This window comes from Ambystoma mexicanum, chromosome 2q, assembly GCF_040938575.1.
Source record: "Ambystoma mexicanum isolate Mex_15411 chromosome 2q, UKY_AmexF1_1, whole genome shotgun sequence".
In the NCBI taxonomy this organism is placed as follows: Eukaryota; Metazoa; Chordata; class Amphibia; order Caudata; family Ambystomatidae; genus Ambystoma; species Ambystoma mexicanum.
The window spans coordinates 1185737209-1185756825 of record NC_090924.1 but is presented as its reverse complement, the minus strand read 5'-3'; the positions used below and the strand labels follow the sequence as shown (position 1 = coordinate 1185756825).

The following is a 19617-nucleotide window of genomic DNA, read 5'->3' as shown; positions in this document are numbered from 1 at the left end:
CAAATAAAAGGCTGCCCTAAAGTCAACATACAGCACATACAGGGGAGGATTATCCTTCTTTCTGGCTAGCGAACAAAGGGTATCTAGGATGAACAACTTGTCTGTCGTAGAGTAGCCCCTCCTAAAACCACTCTGGAAACAATCAAGTATATTTTCCTTGTCCAGCCATTCATGTAGTTTGTCAAGGATTAGACCCACAAAGAGTTTTCCAGTACAATCCAACATCGATAATAATCTGTAGTTACTAGGGTCGCTCTTATCACCCTTCTTATGTACTGGTATAAGTGTAGCTGTTTGCCAGGAGCTTGGTATCCTGCCTTCCAACATAATTTTGTCAAAGAGAATCTTTAATAGCTTGGCCCAGAATGTAGGGTTACTTTCAGAGTAATATTGGCCAGACCATTAGGACCAGGTGCCCTTGAAGATTTTAAGTTATTTATTTTATCAATTAGTATAGAGACTGTTACTATAAACGGGGGCCTATATAGAAACATGTTATTAGGCAAATTACGCTCTGTCAAGAAACTTTCCCATATAGGATTAAGGATTGAATTAGTCCTATTACCTCTTACTTCTCCCAAGAGTGCCCAGATATTGCGAGAGTTCTTGGTACATAATAGCCATAAAGTATCTTGCCATTGTTTTAATTTCTTAAGATACTTTCTTTGTCTTAACCAAGATTGGTACTTCACCTTGAGTTTTTTACAGATAGAGAGGAACGATTTCATTGATACAGATGTTTTTCTTGTCTTCCTAATCTCTGATCTGAGATGTCTTTTAGCATCTCTAATTTCATAATCAAAATTGATTTTTCCTGGGCGGCCCGAACACCGCTCCACCCTTACCAGCACTTACCAGTATAGAGATCCAGTGTTCAATATGGTCAATGGACATATCCTGAAAGCTGCTGGTATCCCTATACTGGTCTTGTGATAGAATAGCTACCACTTTAGCTATGTTTTTCTCTGACCAGGAGATCCTAGTTCCTGCATGAATTACCATTAGGTCCCCCATCAGTTTAACCACGTGATTTAACACCTCAATATTCAGAGTTAACCCAAGTGAGGCGTGATCGCTGCAAATGTTTTTAGCAACCTTCATATCCTTCACCTGGCTCGCAACATCAGGGGACACAAACATGTAATCTAGAATGCTCTTTGAGCCACCACTTTCCCACGTTGGTTGACCGGGAAAATCATTACATTTTCTACCATTAATCATCTTCATATCCCATATTTTAAAAAAAACTCAGCCAGTACTGTCCTTTGGGGTCAACTTTCTTAAGGGTCATTACACTTTTGGGTCTTAAATTTGGATTACTCAAGGTCCCCACATCTCCAGGCATATAACAATTGAAATACCCAACAATCATTACGGATTTATTTTCATGATTATATGTCCAATTGATTAAAATATTGTGCAGGGACGCTCGGATAGTAGTGTTATAAGCGTACCCTGGCGGATTATACAAGCTAATCAATAGCATTTTCTCATCCTTCTTCTCAATATGGATACCCAGTTCAACCGCAATCACAAAGTCATCTGTTTTAGTGTCAATATGACATGATTTAACATTATGCTGAATCCCCGTCATCAGGCCTCCATAAGGTCTACCCTATTCACCTTTTTTGGCGAGGGATTGGAACACTGTGTATCCATTCAACACAATTGGGTCAGTCAGCCATACCTCTTGTAAGCAGAAACATGTAAAATTACTAATATATGGCAATGATCCCTCCTGAGAGATCAAATGACTGAATCCCCTTGTGTTCCATGAGAAGAGAGAAAACCCTCAATCTTTTTTCAATACCACCGGTAAAGATTCCGCCAGCCATTTTTAGAAGTTTTGCACATCTGCTAATTGAACTTCATTGCGTGCAGGTAGTTGGGTTGTACTGGTCTTAATCTTAGGCTCCGATGGCACTTTTCCTGGGCAATTCGGAACTTCCTTTCCTGGATCCACATCAATTTCCACATCAACTTCCAACAGGTTGTCCTTATATGTACGTAGCAAGTTAGCAGTGGCCAGAAGAAATTTACAATGAATTGCCGAAGCATTCGTATTAGGAGTATTTAATGGTTCAATGTATTCAAAATCATCAGATGTTAATACTCTTAATTGGGGGATAGAGTGAAGCCTAATCAAGAATTCTGTTTGTGTTAACCAATCATGATCGTTATTTTGGTAAAGATTCTTGATTACACAAATACGATTGTTGCTCATATCTGGCTTCTGCCCCTCGTTCATATGCCTTGACTTCTGTGTGGTCTCGATGAAGGGAGTCAGCCTAGAATTATTTGGAGTAGATGAGATGTTGTCTACTGATTGGTCATTTGGCATATTTGAGGGTTCAGGTGTAATTTCTTCTGCCTCGGATAGGACTTTATCTTTCTCCAGAATGTGCCAACTCGTAAGGCTCCCTTCCCTTTCGAAATTTCTCTTTTTAACCTGTGCTGCTTTTTTCGTTGCTTTTTTCGTGTTTTTGACCCCAAGTTCACACTCCGCAGGTGATCCAGGTGCCTTACCTGGTCTTTTCTTTTTTATGGCATTTTTAGCTAGGCGCTGCTGTTTCCGTGAGAAGAAGATCTCAGAGTTATTGGTCTCATTCTGGTCTGCTTCCAATGGTGGGGTGACATTCTGATCTACTTCCAACGGTGGTGTGGGTTCTTTAATCATCCGAATGGCTTCAGACAGATTGTTCTCAGTATCCTCGATCACTACTTTCTCTGCTGTATTTGCTACGGCCAAGTTAATTGTATTTTCCAAAATACGGCCACACAGTTTTAGTAGTATTTTCAAAGCAGACTGTGGTGAAGCCATTGTAGATTGCATCTCAGCCAAGGTATTTGGAGCCCATGTTAGATTCCACTTCGGTGGTTACTGAATGTCTCGCCAAGTCCGGGGACATAGATAGCCTCTCAGGAATTGTTGCAGGTGGTGTGAGTGTTTTCAATGGCACATCATTTTCCCTGTCTATGGTCGAACTATTTAAGACAGCGATCAGCGATCTTTGAACAGATAGACAAAGCTCCAATAATTAATTATTATCAATCATTAGTACTGAAGAATTGTCTTGAACAATACTTATACTCTGATTAGACCCTATATCCTTTTCAGGAATATCTGGCATGGGTCCAGAAGAGGTGTTACAAGGGAAAATATGTGTAATAATACCTTTGCTCATAGGTATTTGCTGTTCACGTTTATTATCAGTATCACCTTTTCTCATTTTATCAATAGGTGCCTTAAACTGCTTATTGCTCAAATGATATTTGTTCTGTGCAGGTTTTCGTCGGGGGGACATTCTGCTCCTGTACTAGTTGCAGAAATTCCACTAAAACAGACTTATTGTCCCACCCCGATGGTATTAGCAGTTAACAGTATAACAATAGCTGCTACATATAGGTTGAAACACAGGATAGAATTCTGGTCAGTGTTCCTCGCCAATAGTTGTAGTACTTGCACTGTAAGCAGGATATTATCTCTTGGTTTCCAGAGGGCTCAGCATCCACTGGAAAACTATCAGACCACACTAGCACCACACATCACAGCAACAAAACCACTGGTCGGGATCAAAGGAAGAAACTTCCCGCAGTCTCCCGACTGGTGCCACCTTCTGCCAAGAGCACTGCCTCTTGTTCCCCCATGCAGTACCAGTACTAACTGTTGGATGCTGTAAAAGCCCTTAATTTTTTTTTTAAAAGAATAATAAAATAATAATAATAAATAAATACCAAAATTAAAAACATGGGGGCTCATAGCAGGACTAAAATACCGCCAACTATAGCCCTCTTCCACGAAACTCTCCCAATAAGAGAGTAGTTTTTACAGCTTTTACAGCTTACCACTCGAGTTTCACAGTTTCACAGCGCAGGAAAGCTCAAGCAGGCTGACTGAAAACACCCTAAAACTCACCCTCACAGGTCACAGTGGAAATGCTCTAAAAATGCTGCAAACGCTCCACAGGCTGATGGGTGACCAATAATCAACAAACGCTGCAACCGCTGTCTCCATGGTTCCCAGCTCACAATTGCACATCGGTGCTCTGTATTCTCCCGAGCATTAACGTTCCAAAGAAAGCCGAGGAAAGCACCTATGAACGTATCAACGTGCCAACGAGCATATCAACGTCAAGCCACACCTCAGGCAGTAACAAGCAGACAGAGGCCGCTTCCGACGTTCATGCAGGATAGTTGAAAATATTTATAGAGCAAGCAAGGAAAGCATTTAAAACCCAGTGTGCCCATTCTGTATGCAATGCAATTACATGTGGAACGTACAGTTTGATGAAACAAATTTATTACATAATCGGACTTCAGAAACCATAACTTTTAGCAACCCCACCACTCAACTTATCTTATCCCTGTTTCCTAAACCTATGTCCCCAACTACCCTCTCACAGATTTCCTGCCGTTAAAAGACAGGTTTGCACCATTGTTAAATGATTTTGTAAATCAAGCCCACTTACTAAAATAATTGAAGAGCGTCATTTCAATGCACCCATTTTACCCAGACCATAATATCAGGATTCACCCTTCATCAGTGGTGATACAGGACATTGCTGGATGATCCACAAAGCTCAGGCAGGCTTTTGTACATCTGTTTTCCTGGGACCACCACCAGTGGTCGAAGAGGGAGGGTGCGGTTGGGACTGGTGCTCCTCTGCTTTTTTAATTAAGTTTTACTGTTCCTATACTTTTATTTTACAAATATCCTGTTCTAGAAAGTTTTCGTTTCAAAATAAAAGAGTTGGAAGAAGGTGAAACTTGCACTTGAGTGCACTGCACCAAACGTTCCCTTACACAGCGAGCGCATTTGTTTAGGGGTTTGTACAGCGTGTGGGAGGTAGCGTGACGATGGGATTTTTGGGGAGCGGACACACGTCACTACTTCTTTTCATAAACTTTGTCCACCCCCACCCACCCAAAGTTATCCCTCCAGTACTCCAGCCTTCCCAATCAACTCCCCGGCTCTTTCTTGTTTGCAGGCTCCACTGCTTTTGATCCTCATCACCATCCTAAGCCTTGTGCCCTCTTCTCTCAACAATATCCTCCCTTCTCCCAGCATCCATTCTGCTCCATCCATCGCCGTAAACTTGCAGAAATGTGTTAGGCAGAATCATATGCAGTACCCTTTTGGGAACACCACACACAATTAAGACTACAAGTACAAGTACAAATTCACCTTTGGTAAAAGCCCGTACTACACAGTAAAGTGGTAGCGATGGCTGAGCAGCCAGACTTATCTCAAGAGTAAAGTGAGCAGTATCAGAAGTTACACAAAGGACAGCAATTGCTATGGTTCAAACAAACACTGACTCAAGGTTTCTAAGTAAAAGAATATACATTTATTTACACCATCAGTTATAAAACAGTTCACTAAAATAAGGCAGCAGAAAATCACAATCTTAATACACTACACACAACCCAATTAATTCTGGACAAGTTAAGCTCAAAATGAAGTGTGAGCAAAATGGCACTCCAGCAATTTAAAAAGGGAGGGAAAGAAAAGGTTATTCAAAATCAAGCAGCACCAACAAGTAAGTAGGTAGGGCAATCTAGAAAAGGTTTACTTCAACTCGATTCCAATCAATAGGCCTGGGCCAATGATAATGGTTCAGAGTCTTTGCAGAGGATCACACAGTTCAGAGCAATTCACGGTTAAGTCTTTGCCAACAGTTCGAAACGAGTTTGGTCGGAAGAAAAGTAATTTAAAAGAGTAGAGAAGGATAAGCCCTCGGATTAGCGAAAGATTTCAAACACTTTCACTGCGGTTGAACGAAACGAACAACCGGAATTGAACAGTACCTTAGTAGAAGAAGAATGTTGTAGCTGAGGCAGAAGTTCCTGGCAGGTCCTGCAGGCTCACGGTTCCTGAAGCGACTGTCGGACTGACAAGAAAGAGGTGTCCTGCACTGCCCAGGGAAGAAAACAGCAGCAGAGCAAAGCGACGAAATAAAAGGTGTGTGTTACAGCCACCTGGTATCCACAGGGATGCCACTCAGCCCTGGTTGGATGATATGCGCCTTGAACCCTCTCTCTGATCCCTGGGTAGTGCCTCTGACGGAAGTTGAGCCTGAAATACAGGGGGCCTAGATTCAAGAATTAACTGTCTCTGCTAGGGTGTCTTCCCACCTCCCTTGGATTCAAAACCTTCCCTTGGCCCTCTCCTCACCTTAATTCTTTAGAAGGCGTGCTCTCCATTCTGCTCCTTGTGGCAGGGGTGCATAGTCTTGTGTGGGCCGGAGCGACCAAGTTGCTTCACTGGTGCAAGCCCTTTTGAGTATCTTTAAGTTAGGTCTTGCTGCTTTACAGTCTTTGTGTTCTATTCTGTTCTTTCCTTCCTTCCTCTTATTGTTAAAAATGTCTTATTTCTTCTCTTTATGTGTGCAAAGATATTTTTTGCATTTTCGTGCAGGTTGGAGCTGAGCACAAACCGGTAAATGAAGGCGCGGTGTGCGCGATGCTGCCCGGTAAGTAATGCATGATGCGCTGTGCTGTTTTGCCTTGTATATGCTAACCTGTGCCTTTCCCCTTCCTTCGAGGGCCGCGGTGCTCTTCGCCGGTTGCAGTGATGTTCCGGAATGATGATGACCAAGAGGTGACTAACCAGGTATGCATCTTGTGGTTTTAGTTGTTTGTGTGGAATCGTGAGTATGCACTCACTAATGCTGTTCTTCTCTCTCCTTTTCAGGTTGCTGCGTTCCGGGAAGCATGCAGTGCCCAGAAGATGGAGTTTGCTGGATTGACTGTCTCCGGGTAAGCAGCTGATTATGGGCTGAAGACAGGATGCTACTTGCAGGTAAAATTCCAATAACGATGTTCTTTTTCTCTCTGCAGGCACACGGTTCCAAGAATAGCTGGCATCAAAGAATACTGGAGCCTAACTGGACACAGTGAGCGTTACGCTGCAAACAGCAGAATATCATGAAGCCTGTTCTGCTGTTTGGGTGTGGTTTAAATAGTCTTCAGGAAAAGTAGTCCAGGTAGAGTAGTCCCAGGCCAACCACACCCTAAACACTATACCGCATAGCTCAGTTCTTGGTAACTGAGCTATGTGAGTGCCTCCATGTTGACTGAAGCCCCAAAGAAAGTAGTTACAAGTAAAATAGTACCAACCTAAAGATGTTCTCCATAGTGATTATGAGCCCTGTGCCAAAGCGCCAGGACTGATTCCTAGAGAGTCTTGGGTGAGATTTTAAGGCCTTCAAGGCCATAATGGAACCCCGAAACCTGGTCCTACCTGGCAGGCTGCCTTGCCAGTGGGGATCAGGGGTAGGGATCATGACAGTGCGCTCCTTAATACCCAAACAGGGTCCGGTCCTCCTGGCTATCCAGTTCACTGCAGCGATGCACAGCAAATTCGACCAGGGGAGGGAGGCCTTGCTTGGTGTTTGGCGAACTGGTTGGTCCCACCAGCTCAAGGGAAGAAGATTCCTGGCAGATCTTCTCTGTTGTCGAAGTTTAGGAGATTCAGACCCACAGCAGGGTTTCACCGGGTGGTTCAGTAGTTGCAGTAGGCCTCTTCCTTCAGCTTCTCTTCGGTTCTCTAGATCCAGTGGCGACTCTCCCTTCCAAGTCCCAGAGACCTGCATTTTATGCAGTTTTCCCCCATTCACACAGCCTGGCTGTCAATCACATAGCAGGGTGGCTGTCCTGGCAGGACAGTCACCTAGCCAATCAAACAAGAGTGCGACTTGGGTCTCCGTGCCTAAAACGGCTCCCTCATATCCTGTCCAACCCGACACTCAGGCGACTAAGGAGGGCTTCTGTGCAGAAGCCCACCAAAGGACGGCAAACAAAGGAACCAAACATGGTTTGGCGCGGAGAGTAAAACATGAGAAACACCTTTACAAAAAGAAGTCACAAATAAACCCAGCCAGAACCAAATAAAATGAAAAGGGATCCAGCGGATTAAAGTTTGAGGCTACTAACATAGCCTAAAACAGTACCAAGGCTACCTTCATAGTCTGTGGTAGGGAAAAAATGGTAGATAACACTGCCACCAGCCAAATCTTAAAGAAAGGGGAAAAGGGGATAACTATTAACCCTTTCCAGTACTCTATGGAAGATAGTTTTTACTAGGTCTGTGAATTTAAAAAGACTAATAAAGTCAATGGCAACTTTACATGTTCTGGGAGACTTTAGTCAGTCCCAGAAAATGGAGTTTAAAGTGGGAAGCCTGAAAAAGACAACCCTGTGTGACTGCACAAAAGGTGCTGTGTCACACACAGTAAAAAGATGATGCCTATGGAGGAGGTGAGACTCCACAGTCTATGAACACAAAAAATGTAAAACGCACAGCAAAACACATGTGGGGAAAAAAAGGCTCACACTCTTACCAGGTGAAAAAATAAAATCCTAGATATCCAGCAAAGCTGCTGAGGGACTCAGTAGGTAAGGGAAAATAGCCATTCTGGAGAATTCTCCCTAACAAAATGCACTCCTGCTTCATGGCATGCCCCATGTGAGAAACAGGTAGACATTGTGCTTTCTATGTCTATGAAATAAGCTGCAGCAGTCAGTCCTAAACTTCAAAGTGTACTCTGCATTTCAAAAGCATATTTATCACAGTTACCCTAATTACAGCATTTTTTAACCATAAAGTTTTCTCCACATTTGCACTAGGCTGGGCACTTACCACAGTCTGTTTCATCTGAGGCATCTTCACAATCGGGTTTGTAATCACAGACGAGGTGAGATTCGATGCACTTCTTGTTCAAACACACAAAATCAGAGGTCGCTGGGCATGTAACGGGCTTCTCTCCAACTGAAACCAAAGGGACAGTTTAATCAATACCTTAATGTAATCAAAGTGCGCCCTTTTAATTTGTTTACCGATTGTCTGCTGAGTGATGTAGTGCTTCTAACAGATGTTATTCCGGTTCCCATGTTAGATACAAATGATGTGTTACCCTTGTCTAGAGCGATTTGTCATCTAACTAATAGATTTTACCACTGCCAATTTCACTGAGGGGGCTACATGTTAAGAACGACTCTAAACTGCCTAATTTTGTTGCAAATGTACCATGAGTGTGTTGGGGAAAGCAAGGTTCAGTTTCAAGTAGATCGATTACATTCTCTTTCAATGTCGAGATATATCCTGAATCTAGCATAGTTAACGTTATTGCCGATTCACTTGCTTTTTTTTTTTTTTTTTAACTTTGATCACATTTACAGGCACGTTTGGATTAGTAAATTACATCTTTGAAAGTGGATTGACAGATTTTAGAAAATTGTGTAGGATCAGTAACTATATTGACACTAATGTAAACAGCCCTCTATGAAATTGTGTTTTTTTCCCATTCACACAGATGAACATTATTACTAAAGTGCCAACTTCTCTTTCAACCGCCATTAACAGTACTTCATAGATGTGTAATAGGACTTTACACAATCCACATAGCCGACCACATTCCCAAGCACAGGGACAGGAAGGCTCCAAAGTGCTCACCTGCAGCACGTGTCTCCACAGTGTTCCCTCCACTTGATAGACCCACTTGTCATGATGGTAGTTATGGGAGGGTGTGCCACATCCTGTGACTCAGAAGATCCCCACTCAAAACTGCACTGGTTAGCCTCCTTGTGTTACTAACATATATCTTCTTCAGGTTTAGGCGATTAGCAAAGCATTTTACTCTATAAACGTTATGCCTCGTTTGAACTGCATACATTGTTGAAATATGTATGTATTTAGACTATATTCTTGTTGAAGCCTGTTCCTACATCACTGTACAACAGCTTGGGAGAATCCCTACATGGAATTGAAATCATCACAAGCAGTCATAATACAAAAAATGTGCATACACATAGTTCCACTTTGCTTTGAAACTTATTCTGTTAGATATGTGCTTGTCCTTTTTAATCTTGGCTTGCCAGATAATAACTATCACACAGAGAAGTAGCCACTGAGGTGAACTAATGAACGCGAACATGGGTTACGATTCGATAAGTGCTGATTAAGTTCATGTGACTGACAGAAGTTCACAGGTGTCATTCACTCAGTCCTAGGTGAGCGAAGGCCTTCTTTACAATGGATCAGACAGAGATGCACAAGATACACTCTGCTGGCCAACCAAATGTGCAAAAGGAAAAGGGGGATGGAGGACTGCCAGGCAATCCCTGTAGCTGAAAAAAAAAGAAGCAGAATATCTGTTTAACAGCAAAGAAAGGAATCAGAGACCCCCGTTGCTTCCCCGTAGAAGCATGCATACCTGATAAATCCGGATGTGCATGAATAGGATGGAAGAAAGAAGGAGAACCTACCGGGGCGGCATGAGGACACAGTGCTATGGAGAATCCAAGTACCAAGGCCCAAGTCCCAAAGCACCACAGTAATAGCGCAACTCCACCCCATGGATTCCTATCAGACTCCATGGAATCGGGAGTAACTACCCTTACCAGTGCTTGTAATCTGCCAGTAATTCCAGCATACCAAATGCTGGAAACAGTCATTCCGTTTGGTGGTATCCCACCATATTTACAGGCGGGATACCACAAAACTTGTAATGTGGCCCAATGTCGTATCATCGCCTGGGCTTTTCCTTTACCTTTCCACAAGCTTTTGTGTACATCCTTTCTCTATTGTAGAGATATTTCTCAGCATAAACCCATTGGATTATCGATATTATATGCAGAGAGACGCTCGTCCCAGTCCTAAGGTTGAGATACCAAAAGAAAAATAATTTGGGAAAAGAAGTGAGAAGCCTGTAAAAGAGGTGTTGAAGCAACCCATGGGCCGAACAATTAGAGACTGGAAACAAGATCCCTGGAGGGAAGAAAATAAATCCTATGACCTCAGAATTGAAGACTCTAGCAAGTCTAACATACGAATAAGTAATGAGAAGCGGTCAAGATAAACCCACAGCAGGAAAGCCAGAAAATGAAGAGAGGAAATAATCTAGAAGCGATGACAAGAGACTGAGAATGTACCTGAAGGGAGGTTTATGTAAATATAGATCCACAGAAAATACAAATGCCAAGACTATACTTGAAGAACTGCAATAATTGATCTCAATGACTATCCATGAGAACTCAGAAAGTCTTGTTTGTTAGTATGTTTTCCAATCACTGTAATGATGTGAAGAAAGTAATTTTAAGAAATTGGAAGGAATTTCAAACCAAAGAGTAAAATTTAGATCCTGCAATCTGTGCTTTTAAGAGCAGCCAAAACATTAATGAGATGTTGACTATAAATGACATTCGCCTACCAATAGAAAAAGAAAAAATGTTTGCCTGAAATGTGGGGCCTAGAGAGGGCCACAGGCCATACACCTTGGGGGAAATGTAAATGTTGCAACTCCACAAAAAGAAGGGTAGTATGTGATTTGGGTCTAAAAACACCATGCCGACAACGTGTATTTACCAACTGCAAAACAGCTTTGCAAGATGTTATATATAGGCAAAACAGAAATAAAAATAAGTACAAGAATAACTGAGCAGAAGAGCTGCATTAAGAATAAGACAGCACCACTTGTCAATCATTATCCAGCATTGGAGCATAATGTGGAAGAACTATGTTGGACTGTTGTATATAAACTACCCAGAAGTAGTGACAGTAATTTGGACAAGGAAAGGCTAATGAAAAAATAACAGCAGCTTATTTCCTGAATCAGAGGGATAAGAAGGACTTAGTGAAAGCGGAGTGGTTTATGTGTTTATATCTAAACTTGTATAAGGTGCCACACACCCAGAGACCTCATAGTGCCTAGGCAAACTGGATAAAATATGGATTCATACATCAAATGAAAAACACAGAAACTGCACAGACAGGAATACAAAACTACTCAACCCTTTATTAAAAATATATGTTTTCACAGCTTTCTTAAAATGGGATGGACAAGTGGTATCCTGAAACAATGATGCAATAACATTCCATGCACTTTCTGCCCAGAAGTCAACACTCCAACCACCCAATGTGTCTAATTTAAAGTAGGCTGATAGAGCAAAAGGCTATTGTTGGACTGTACTGTTCTTGTGCGCAGTTTGCTTTGCAGATTGTCAGAGAGATTTCGAGGGTCAATTCCCAGGTTAATGATACCAGGTTAATGATAGGACCTTATGCATAATCCCGTGTTTAGGAGCAACTGGAATGAGCATCTGGCCGCTGTTAGGTGTTTGTGTTACGGAGCCACAAATGTCTCAAACTGCCCCATTTTGGATGACTTTATTCAAGTTGGCCTTAAAGGTCTCAGCCAGAAGGTGGTTGCAAAAGTCTATCCGGGAATCTTTTCTGCATTATTACTATCTGCTGGATCGCTGTAAGCTAATTGCAGTACAGCTCGCCCTGCCGTGATTTAGTCAGTGAAATACTGCCATAGCACCTTCAACTCCAGCAAGCTACACGAGGTACCTAGGTGCTCCAAGATGGCCGCCCGCTCTCCTTTGTGTGCCTTCAATGCCTAACTCGAACCAGGCACTGGGTACCTAGGTGCTCCAAGATGGCCACCCGCTCTCCTTTGTGTGCCTTCAATGCCTAACTGGAACCAGACACTGTGTCTTGATAGGCTGCTGGACCATCTGATTGGGCGCCGGCAGGCAAAGCCGGCCCACCTCCTCCAAGGCCCACAGAAACAAGGCTAGTGCCTGTTTCATGCCTGTTATGTGCCTGTGTCTGCTGTCTGCCAGACCCCCTGCTCGTCACGATCTACCTCCACACAAGGCAACCCACATACTGCCTCACCAATACTAGCAAATGTGCGCTTGCATGTATTTATCTAGACTATACTACGCTCATTCATAACTATGGACACACTCTGCTCTGCTGACACATGGAATGCTGATTTTTGACCACAACTGTTCCGCGTATTATTGTCTGCTAACTGATGGCCAACAAACGCTTGTGCACAGATACTTAATCACTACACACACTTACTCTAATGTTCGCATCCTTTGAAACATGATCTAACTTGTCGCAAGTAGCACATGCGCTAACACAGCCTCAGATTACCTCATGGGAAGGAAGCCTCCACCCTGCCCACGAGCGTTGGAGCTATATTCACGATATTGCCGCACAGTCCATTTACAGTACTTCACACTTGTTGATAATAGCTTAACTCCATTATTTACTGTTCAAGTACTTGTCTGGTCATAACTTACTCTAGCCTGGTTGTGCCCTGCGCACTGCATCTAGCCTGTATGGGTTTCTTGCTTTGACTTGCCTAAAGTGTCCTGCGCCACAATTGCATTTAGCCTATGTGTGCCTTTGCATTGACTTGCCTAAAGTGTCCTGCGCCACAATTGCATTTAGCCTATGTGTGCCTTTGAATTGACTTGCCTAAAGTGTCCTGCGCCACAATTGCATTTAGCCAATGTGTGCCTTTGCATTGATCTGCCTAAAGTGTCCTGCGTCACAATTGCATTTAGCCTATGTGTGTTTTTGCATTGACTAGCCTAGATGGGCCCTGCTCCACAACTGCACTTAGCCTATGTGTGTTCTCGCATTGACTAGCCTAAAGCGTCCTGTGCCACAATTGCATTTAGCCTATGTGTGTTTTTGCATTGACTAGCCTAAAGTGTCCTGAGCCACAATTGTATTTAGCCTATGTGTGTTTTTGCATTGACTAGCCTAGATGGGCCCAGCGCCACAATTTGCATTCAGCCTATGTGTGTTTTTGCACTTTGACTAGCCTAAATGTGAACCAACCATAACTAGCGTTTGTTAGGTATAGCACTGAAGTCCCCCTCTATCTGCATTAAATCAATCACTTAGATGTTAGTATGTCCTCAGCATAGTTTGACGATGACTTCTGCCTATTGGACTAAACTAGCCCTGATGACACTACTTACCTGTGCCATCATAACCATTATGGCTACTGCCACTATGACAAACACCCCTAAGGATAGAAACCAGAGACTTAGGTCTAGATTGTCTCCTATCCATGAACCCTATGGAAACCTCCCCAATAACGTCAACAATCAAACTATCACCCGCTCTATGAACCCCTCTTCTACACCAATGCAAAATACCAATACCACTGATCAAATTCCCCCCAAAAATCACACTTCCCGAGACACCCTTTAGCATAAAACTTTGCAAATTGCTTACCCTGATAATAACCTAATGCTAACAGGGTCCCTCATAAATTCCAGATCTATGGTAGCCCGTGCTACTGAAATTGCAGACATCTTAAACAATGACAATCTCGACCTACTGGCTATAACTGAGACTTGGCTACATAAGGCCGCAGGACCAACTCTCATGCTAGCAGTACCTGATAACTACCAAATCATTAGAGTGGACCGGCCTAATGCCAGAGGTGGTGGCCTAGCCATCATTTTCAAAACTAACCACCCTATTAGACTTGCCACCCCAGCTCCCTACACAACCTGTGAAGCACTTACTGCCAAATTGCCCCTTTCCAACAACTGTACTCTAACTCTCCACTTGATATATAGACCCCCTGGGCCACTAGGCACCTTTGAAGACGATCTAACTAGTCTTCTAGCCGACAACACCAAAGATCACTCTCAAACACTACTGTTGGGAGATTTCAATCTAGGCTTCAATGATACGGACAATAAACATGTTGAATCTATTGCAACCTTACTAAACGACTACGGTCTTACGCAAAACGTCCTCTCACCAACACATATCAAAGGAAGGACCCTTGACTGGGTATCCGAACTAAACTGCAACATTAACATTACCGACATTGTCCCACAATCCTGGACAGATCATTACTTAATCAATTTCTCCGCCGCATTAGATCTCCTCAGCCCTAAGCCTAATAACATGGCACCGAATCTCCATACCAGAAATAAGAAGGATATTACTGATGAAAAACGTATCCCTCTTCTCCTCCCTGCCATTTCTGGAATGGAAAATAACAACAACCCTGACGCACTGGTAAATACCTTCAACAATGCTATGACTAAGGCACTGGACATGATTGCACCTGTCAAACTGTGCAAAGCTAGACAAGTAGCGCACCTGAATGCCTGGTTCGCCCCCCAACTTAAATCCTTAAGATCACAAAAAAGAAAACTCCAGGCTATCTGGCGCCACTCCCCTTCTGAAAATAACAAAAATAACCTATCGGAATTTGCAAAAATGTACAAGAAAGATATAACTAAAGCTAAAAAGAACACCTTCAATTATAGGATTGAGAAACCAAAATCCAACACTAAAGAATTATTTTCTATCCTCCGTGAACTAGAATCTCCAATCCAACCGATAGACAATGCCCCAAAGGACAAAGTATGGTGTACTAACAAAATGCTCTATCGAATAAAATTCTGTCCCTACAAAGCAACATTTTTAAAAAAAAGTCCTCACTACCACTCACTGACCAACAAACCAGTCAACCTTCGTCGACTAGGACAACCACACCTTTTAGATTCAAGACCACCTCCATAACTGAAACAGAAAAAATAATACTCTCCCTCAAACCTTCTAATTGTAAAGGTGACATGTGCCCAGCACAGATTATAAAGGACACAGCTAGAGACCTAGCTCCATTTATCTCCAAGTTGATAAACTCCTCATTTAAAACAAACACAGTACCAGCTAACCTTAAAGAATCTTGGGTTCTACCATTACTTAAAAAACAAACTCTGGACCCCACTATCCCTACTAATTACAGACCCATCACCACTGTGCCATTTCTTCTTAAAATCTTAGATAGAGCTGCTTACATACAAATTCAGGACTATCCAGAGGACAACCACCTACTTGGCTCACGACAATCGGGCTTCCGCCCTCTCCACGGTACTGAAACAGCGCTTCTAGATCTTAAGACACAAATTGAAGAATTAAAGGATAATGGAAAAATAGCCTTGTAGTATTATACAATCACCTTCAATCTGCCGCCAACTTCACTAATGATGCTATAGCTTGGGTCCAATCCTTCTTAGCTAACAGAACCATGAGAGTCTTCTCTATCTCAGCCTCTGCCGACCCTATTAATATAACCTGCGGAGTCCCACAAGGCTCCTGCGTATCCCCCACCATGTATAATATCTTCACCAAGGCTCTGTTTGACAAGTTGGATAGACTGGGTGTCACCTACACTAATTATGCGGATGACACACAGATCCTCATACCCTTTTCGGGCAACTTTGAGGCAGACTCAGCCTTGGTGAACAAAATATACACCCTCATTCAGGCATGGATGGCATCCCATGGCCTCTGCCTGAATGACGAAAAAATGGAGCTACTAATCCTAGGCTCTGAAGCCAATATTCAAAAACTTAGTCCAAACTACACATCCTTTAACATTGATTACAACCCGATCAAGGTGATGTCTGTAGTTAAAACCTTAGGATTCTACCTGGACTCCTCCCTCACCCTTAAAAAGCAAGTCAACTCCCTTGCCTCATCCACAACGTACACCTGCAAACTTATCAGAGCCTCCAGACCATACCTTTTCGAGAGCGAGCTGTACCACACTAGCCAATGCTCTTATTATGTCAAGATTAGATTACGGTAATGCCCTGTACTCAGGAGCTAACAAATATATCACAGACAAAATGCAAATGCTGCAGAACAATGCCCTGAGGGCAGCACTGAACATCCCCTACAGAGAGCATATAACCGAATTCAGGAAAGAGGTAAACTGGCTGAAAATAACGGACAGAATTCTCCTCAAAACAGCAACCCTCACCTCCAAATGCTTGAATAACCTAGCACCCCCAAACCTAATGGATAAAATTACTAGGATAGCAACTACCCGCCCTACGAGATCTGCCAACTCATATATGCTGGCGATCCTTAGGTTCAAACGCTTGACAGCAGGAGGATCTAGCTTCCCTGTTAAAGCGGCACAATGTTGGAACAAATTACCAGTTGACCTCAGACTAGAACAACCCTACCCTAAATTCAGACATAAGATACTCAATTGGCTACACACCAACAATACCTAGTGACTCTATATTCCTATCTCTCCAGCCCCACCCTTTTTGATCCCACCTAACTACACCGTAGCCTGGCTAACTATGTATGCATGGTCGTCTGCTCTGTCATGTTTGTATGTAACAAGGTAGACATGTAACGTGGCTTACACATATGTGTACTTGTGGGTGTGCATATACTGATATTCATGATAATGCTTCCCTGACCTTCATAGACCATTGGTTTGTACTTATTGTATCCTGTACCTGCATCTTGCTCCGATTGCAATCACTGCTCTATGTATTGCTACCTTTGCACTGTAAATAAGTTAAAAGAAAGTGTGAAATAGAGGGTCGGAAAAATCCCTGCCCTGAGTCCTTGCATGTTTACAGGCAGTCTGCAAAGGAACTTAAGCATGATATTTTTTGGACTAGATGGACTGGATCTATATCACATGAGGCCATGCACGCTTGGGAATTAAAGTGGTTGGTGTCACACCCTGAAGGACAAAGGGGATACCATATTCCTGCCAGTGAGTCTCCATCCATCCCATGTGGGTTGTCTCCCGCAATATGGTACTCCCTCAGGCAGCCAACCCCAGGGTCTGGATTAAGTAGCGGCTGTCCTTCCCTGTGCATATGGGAGGAGAGTTTACCAGGAGAGAGAGCGATGACATTGCTAGATTCAGCAAAAGTGTCCGCTGAATTTCTCGCTGTTGGCTCAAGCAGGAAGCATTGTGATGACACTACCAAAGCATAATAACTGATTACAGGCAGTTTTGATGTAATTATCTTATTAAAGGTCAGTTGTGAAGTCACAACTAGCCGGTAATAGGAACATTATTTCCAGGCTTTTTTATACAGATATTGCAGGCTGCCGTTTATTATAACCTTCTTGTATTGTGCTATATAATAGGAGTGGATTTACAGTTCTCATATGAGGATAACAGGTGATGTGGCATGACAGGACTCCGAGAAAGATTTACAAAGAGTTTGTGTTTTCTGAAAAAAAGAAATATTTAGACACAGCTGATTTTTGATGCAAAACGTCCTGTGAGACATCAAAATGCGTGCTGCAGTCAGACGTTTTGATGAAAGGAAAATTGTTTTGTAGAAAGCCATTGAAAGAGGTCTGACACATGGGTGATCAAATCATGCGTTTTGGAGCTTGGGATCAGTGTGGCTGCATGTTGAATGGTTTCTATTGATGACAGCTTGTTTTCTGGTCAAAGAACTGCAAATAAAGTGTTCAGACTACCCAGTCTTCGTAGATCCTAAGCATGTACTACTGCTCATAAGCCAGTCGCAGAGATTAATGTTTCCCAAGAGCTGTAACTGGAAGTGGCATACGAGGACACGTTTTTCATATGGAGGAATTTAGTTTTCTGTTTATTTTTTTACAGTATGGAGACCTCCTATTTTGCATTAACAGCTATGATTGGTGTCATTTTCACAGGTGTTGGTACATTCAGCTTTGCGTTGGGAGGTTGGTAGAAGGCTTTAAAGGAGGTGGATTTCATATGCACTGTGACATCTAATTGTGCACGTATTCGAGGTTGTTGGAAAGTTGCCACATCTTGATCTGATGCGAATGTGTGTAATGTCAGCATATTGCTATATGAAGCCTATTTCTTTAACCCAACCACCTATGGGCTGCATGTAGTTTTCTGAAGAACATTATGATATGTTATGTTGGGAATATTTTGTGTTGCACCAAACCACCATGGTAGTAGTCTCTGAGCTACAAGGCCTATCTGAAAAGTGGCATATTATACCCACCAGAAATGTCCAAACCTAGTGTGGAGAAAAAAGGGATCAGTGGAGGGAGTAGAGGAAAAAAAGATGTGTCAACAAATAAAGGACAACAAGGGAAATCCATAAAGTGTCGGTAAAATGGAGACGGGGTAATGATTGGAAGAATTTTGCTGAAAGACAAGTACATCCTTAAAGTTGTCTGTAGATAGGGGGGAATTTACTTGAGAGCAGGTTTGATATTCGTGCTCAAATGGCCACTTGAAGCATGTTGGGCTTAGACTATGTTTAATTGCTCTCACAAATGTGTTCCAGAATATTTGTTCGTAGACTGCCAATCCAATATTTACTAAGAGTGGCCAAGTCAAGAATAGACTGTGTGGAACACAAATGTGGGAAGCGGCAAAAAGGGTTGTTTAACATGGGTGCATTAGATATAAAATGTTAGAGGAATAGGGAATGTAAACCTTCACCCAGAGTGTCATCCATGCCTGGCCTCATGATGGGGTCTGTGGGATAGCCATGGAACGGTGAAAGTTGCTATTTGACTATGAACGAATTCAATTAAAGGTAAGGTAAGTTTGTAAAATAATACATGGCAAGCTATCTAGGTCAAAAGAGATATTCACATTAAGGGCAATACTCTTGTAGGACCTGTATATAGCGACTTCACTTCACTTAGGCCCAGGCTTTGAGGCCTTCCTACGCACAGGAGGGAACGGTATGCAGACACTCTTCTATTTACTACCTAGTCAGGAACAGCAAGGTTCTATAGACAGGGAAAGCTAGGAGGAAAGCTAAGAGGACCCATGGGCAATCCTAAATGAGTGAGGCTCTGGACCAGGTTGCCTGGAATTTCTTGAAACTTTCTAGGCGCTTTAAAGAGATGGTGATAGTGGTGTGGTAGGTTGGATCAATCTTGGGCTAAAACAGCTCTCTTCTGGGAGATAATCTGCACAATCCAGATGTGTCAGCCGTTTTAAATCAGGGCTGTTGTTACCTGGTCCTGTTAATGTAGGGTATCAGGGGACTTTA

General features: G+C 42.7%; 1 protein-coding gene across 1 annotated transcript in view; it reads right to left on the bottom strand.

The window, feature by feature from the left end:
• The window catches only part of MALRD1 (MAM and LDL receptor class A domain containing 1), a 3359462-nt gene that overhangs the window by 1327743 nt on the left and 2012102 nt on the right, over positions 1 to 19617 (bottom strand). The window contains exon 33 of the mRNA XM_069646615.1: positions 8642 to 8770. Coding sequence (XP_069502716.1) covers positions 8642 to 8770 — 129 coding nt within the window. The remainder of the gene's footprint in view (positions 1 to 8641; positions 8771 to 19617) is intronic.